At 48.9% G+C, this 5,449-nt stretch overlaps 1 protein-coding gene across 1 annotated transcript; it reads left to right on the top strand.

Annotated features, from left to right (window-relative positions):
• The first annotated feature begins 254 nt into the window (after positions 1-254).
• LOC125517279 (FCS-Like Zinc finger 12-like) lies at positions 255-1,927 on the top strand. Its single transcript, XM_048682461.1, has 2 exons — positions 255-867; positions 1,602-1,927. Exons 1-2 carry the CDS (start codon positions 416-418, stop codon positions 1,759-1,761), a joined length of 612 nt encoding a protein of 203 aa, XP_048538418.1. The 5' UTR covers positions 255-415; the 3' UTR covers positions 1,762-1,927.
• The last annotated feature ends 3,522 nt before the right edge of the window (positions 1,928-5,449 follow it).

Here is a 5,449-nt window from a genome sequence, read left to right as displayed (position 1 = left end):
AGAGGGGTATGGGTATCTTTTTACAAAATTATAATAGTTTCCTTCCTATCCGTCGGATATAAATCAGATCACCTATATTGCAGGATGGCAGGCACACTATCATCATCAACTCTGTTTTTTTATAAGAGTAGAGATATCATGAAATATTCTACAATTATGAGAAATAAAGTGGTTTTTTACATGTTCAACCCCCACTAATTATTAGGAAAAAATATAGTACAACAAACCATTTATCCCTTTAAAACACCTTCCACCACCAGCACCATCTCCTCCCTCCCTCCCTTCCCTCCTCCATTAGTATTCTTCATCGGCGAGACAGGTGGTTAGGAGGGAAGAGAAGAGGGGTGGGAGTGTGGAGAGCAGTACAAAACTGAAGCCCACACCTCTCTCTCTCTCCCACTATTCCCGCGAGAAAATGATGACGAGGTCTCTAGAGCCGGCAGCCGAGCAGAAGGCCTCGTCGTCCTTCGGCAACCTGCTCTCCATCTTCCTCCGGGTCAGCTCGTCCGAGCCCAAGCCGCCGAGGCGGAGCTTCGACGCCGAGGGCGTTGTCGGGCTCGGCATCGTCGCGGCCATGAGCCGCGCGTGCCTCACCGCCCAGCCGATAGCGATCGGCGCTGCCGCACGCCGCCGCGCGCGCGAGGAGGACGAGCTCTCCGAGAGCTACACGTGCGTCATCACGCACGTGGCCGCCGGCGCCGGCGAGGGCGGCAGCATGCGCAAGCGCGTCTACTTCGGGTTCGGCGACGGCGGGGACAGCTGGTTCGTGGAGGCCGCTGAGGAGGCGCCGGCGAGGGCGGACGACTTCTTGAGCCGCTGCTGCCTCTGCAACAAGAGGCTTGATGGGCTCGACATCTACATGTATAGGTGAGTGGTTAACCAACCAACAACTGACGAGTAGTAGTACTTCATATCGCAAGGAGTTAATAACTGATGCCATACTGAAACAAATAAGCTACAAGATGCATATGATCCTTCAGGAATCTCACATGTTCATATCAATTTGAATGGAATACATTCCTCCCAATTTTTTTCCTAAGAAGTTTGTGAGAATTTTAGCTAGCTACCATCCTTTAGGAATCTCCTTTCCTTGTTTTAATTTTGGTTGTGTGGACAGTGAGCCTTCATGTCTGTTGGACCAAGCAAAGCTTGATGTACATCACATCTTAATTTCTTGTTTTATTTAGGTGGGAATATTTTTCACCTTCCTTTCTCAGAGAACAATTAGGGGTAGGTCTACAGCTGAAATTATGAGTTCAAAGTAGCAATAACCACTCTTTGGCCCTGTAGCCATTCATTAGCCCTTCGGTTGAAGGATGCCATGATTATGTATTCCTGGAGCACAGCCTAGTTCAGCTATCCTTTAAGAAAGCAGAAGACAGATAAGTTGTGATAGGTGCAGAATTTTATCTTAAAACATTTCACCTTAATAAGTAGTATCACTCATCTCAGCATAGCACCTCGCATAAACATCTTTTTAAATGGCAAGCAAAGCATGGCTCCTGGTGAATTCAGTCTATAATACTTTCAGAGTTTAGTGACAAGGAACAGTACACTAACCACTCGATTACCTCTCTTCTTCTCTTGACCTGCAACTCTAGGGGGGAGAAAGCCTTCTGCAGCTCCGAGTGCCGATGCCACCAGATGCTCATGGACGACCACGCAGAAAAATGTGGATCAGAAGCCCTCAGAGCCAGCAGCTACTCGGCCTCCCCGTGCTCCGCGCCGATGTCCTTCTCCCCCAGCGTCGCGGCGGCCTAGCCGACCGAGCTGCGTGATGCCGTCGAGCTGCTCCTCAGTTTGTAGTAGCAGAGAGCATAGAGATCTAAATGATCTTTTAAGCGAATGAAAACATAGAGTAATTACTAAAAAAAAGGTTTCTGAACTGTGGCTCGAATAAAAGAGAGGAAGAAAGTTTTTGGGGTCATGTCCACCGCGAAATGTTCAGTGCTTGAGCGTGATTGCATTTCTCTGTACCAAGCAGGGATAATTATGCTAGCACTTAGAAAAGAAATACCATGTCGCGTCCTATCCTGAAGTTGCATGAAGAGATTTGCTGCATGTTAAACGCTTGATTGGCCTGGTAAAAATATCAATTAACAAACTTCTTCTGAGGGATGACAGAATTTGTTTATAGGTGGCATTTCACATTCCAGTTCTGAACTCAGGTAAAAATCACAGCAGAAACATGGTCTCCTGAGGCAAAATCAAACTATGGTGGTACATCCGTATGGCCCATGCATGTGCATGCAGATCGCAGGTGCCTAGCCGAACTCAACTTGGAATCTCCACCGTGCACCCACATTATTGTTCCCGTACCCTGCGCCACCATCATTACCGATGTTCCCTTGTGGTCACGATTTTCAGTTGGTCACTGGAAGCTTAAAATTCAATCTTGATGGTGTTATTAGGACACACTGGAAGCTTAAAACTCAACCCTGATGACATTCTCTTGGCACTATTCATTCATATACACAGCAACCTTGGCGAAATTCGCAAAAAGAAAAATACTGACCTGGGAGAAAACGAGCCCACAGCCACGAGTAGTCTACTGAATGGGAGGGGCATAAGCTGCTGAACATCATCTCCACCACTCCGCGTTTCAACCACAAGGAAGGCAATTCCCTCTATCAGCAAGCAGAACCCCAGTATTCACGGCGGCAGAGTCTGGCACGGACCTGCTTCAGCTGTACCTTGAGCATCATCATTCAAATAATGGAGAGCAAATATCTGAAAGTGCTCCCAGGATACGTGCAAGTTATAGGTGCCTGGTGGTGAGGCCACTAATACCACGAGGAAAAGAATCAGGCCACCTTTCAGGGGCCATGAAGGGAAGCTTACCATCATAGCCGTTCGTTCTCACGTTCTTCAGCAGGCTGAACAAGATCAGCATTCATCATGCATTCGTGTCTGTCATGCATGGAAGGTCATACCATACTACGTCGATGTTACCATATCGCGCAGCGTCAGAACCAGAAGAAGATAAGCATCTCCCTATCAGCAAGCAGAAGACCAGTATGCAGTTGAGCAGAACCTGCCCAGACCTGCTTCAGTTGTATTATGAGCATCATCAGTCACATAATGGAGAACAAATCTCTGAAAGTGCTCCCAGGATATATACGGCACGGACAACAAATAGGGAATCTGAGATGCTCAAATTGTAGGTGGTGAGGCCACTAAGACCACGAGAGCTGCAAAGTCGAATCAGGCCACCATTCAGGGATATGTAGCTTTTGCTCAAAAGAAAGTGGCAATGTAGCAATGAACTGAGGCTCTCCATAATGGCTCTGTTCTTCGGCAAGTTGAACAAGATCGCCAATCACCATGCATGCGTGTCTGTCAGCCATGGAAGGCCAGCTGATCTGTGCGTTGGTGCCTGGTTGTAATAGACTTATTAGTGTTGGTTGAACTATAGTGCTGTTAGGTTTTCGCCCCATGGCGTTCGTTACGATGACGAGCGGACACAGTGGGTTTCCTGGCAGTGCTCGAACTCGCTGTACCTCTTTCCTTTCCTCCTGCTGTTCTCGGAACTTTGTATTTCCGTTCATTTGCAATGAAAAGGGGTCATGCCCGGTTCGAAAAAAAAATGGAAGGTCAGCTGATTGATACTGAAGTTCGCCGCCTGTAGCAGAGAGGTTAATGAGTGCGCATTTGCTGTCAGTGGAATATGTTGACTAAATACAACAGCAATCTATGGAAGTAACGCGATGAGCATGTTAAATGGTACTATTCACTAAAGAGGACAGAGTATCCCATAATTGGCACTGGGAGATAACATGATCTGGCCGTAGAATTACCATGATTTATTAATATGATCAGTAATCCCAGCATTTTGCAAGGGAAGGGACGTCTACATTTGCCAATTCATTGTAAACTCACAGAACTATCATAACAGGCCCATAGATTTCTCCATACTATATGTTCACAGGTGGGCCTGGTGGCATGCTGCCACATATGTTCTCACCAAAATCCCTATCTCCATCTTCAAATATATTCTGCATCTGGCAAGAGCAAAGCCGAATATGGCTTCTCCAACAGAACCCAGTTCATACTTTAAGATGGGATTCGGAGAGAGATGGTTGAGAGGCAAACACTCTAGATAAATGACGTGTTCTTTTCAAAAAATGCCCCATCAAGGGCACATCGTATTTTTCTCGCAAAAGAAGGCACCTCATATTCACTAAACCACTGTAAATCAACTACCTAATGTTACGCAGTCGCATAATTTTCCTCCATTTTGGAAATAATGGAATTACATGATGCTGATTTAATGGGTAGCGAGAAAATACTTGATCGGTTTCTTTTTTTTTTAGAAAAGGAGGAAGCACTCCCGGCCTCTGCATCTGGGTGATGCATGCGGCCATTTTATTTATTATTCACAAAGACCTTACAAAGTAATACAACAGTAAGCCCGAGGCCACCATCTAGACGACACATGTCGCTACTCCTATCCTCTTGATGAAGGGGTGCCGAATGTCCGGGCCAAATACCAAACAGACATCGCACGAAAGCCTAACATCTAAAGCCGGATGCCCCATCCAAGCCACATAGGCGGGACTGGGTAACACACCGGTCCGGCGCACTCTCAGTGAGTACCACACGCACACGCTGCAAAGGGCCGTCACCTCCGTCTTCCATCGATCCATCCTCAAAGCATATACTAACGCATCGACCTTGTCAGGCCTCTCTGCCATCGACGCCACCACGACGGCAGACAACGTCGTCCTCCTACGTGTGTCCATCGCCACACATCTAACGCCGAGCCTCCACTGCTCCATGCCGCCGAGAACCGCCGCCATGAATATGTAGAAAGAAACACCGCTCCACCAAAGAAGCCGTCTGCTGGTCCCTGAGCCCGAGTGCATCTCCAAGAATGCCGCCCCCAAGGGAGTAACGACACATGATTGCCACCGTCATCCGATCAACTGATCTAGGATTTCCCCCGGGGGTATTGGGTGGGGTTGGGAGCTTCACCTCGATGATGCCTTCATGAAGGAAACAATGATAAGGGCATCGTCACCACCGGCTCCGGCCAACGACCGAAGACCAAGTTTTCACCCGGTCCGTCCCAAGAAATCCACCCGACAACCTATGCACTGTCTCGACCGCCTTCAAAGCCCCAGATCTAGCCGCCTAGATCCGGCGACCAACCGCAACAGCAGTGCCACCGTAGGAGCCCTGGCGCACTGGCCACTGCCTGAGTGTGCCACCACTGGAGCCTGGGAAGAGGGCTCCCACCCCACCTCGCCAAACCGCGAGAGCCGCCGAGATGGATCCCGCACGCTCATCACCGTCTCTAATCTGAACCAATCCGTAGCAAAAACCACGAGATCACCGACGCAGACCCACCTTGGACAGGGACTGCACCACGCCATGCCACACGGGAAGCCCGAGCTTCACCCGCCGCCACCTTCCAGGGCCCCGGGATCGAGCCATCGCCGACGGGCCG

This window comes from Triticum urartu, chromosome 6 (genome assembly GCF_003073215.2).
Source record: "Triticum urartu cultivar G1812 chromosome 6, Tu2.1, whole genome shotgun sequence".
Taxonomy (NCBI): Eukaryota; Viridiplantae; Streptophyta; class Magnoliopsida; order Poales; family Poaceae; genus Triticum; species Triticum urartu.
Note: the sequence above shows the minus strand (reverse complement) of the source record. Positions and strands in the feature narration are given on the sequence as shown.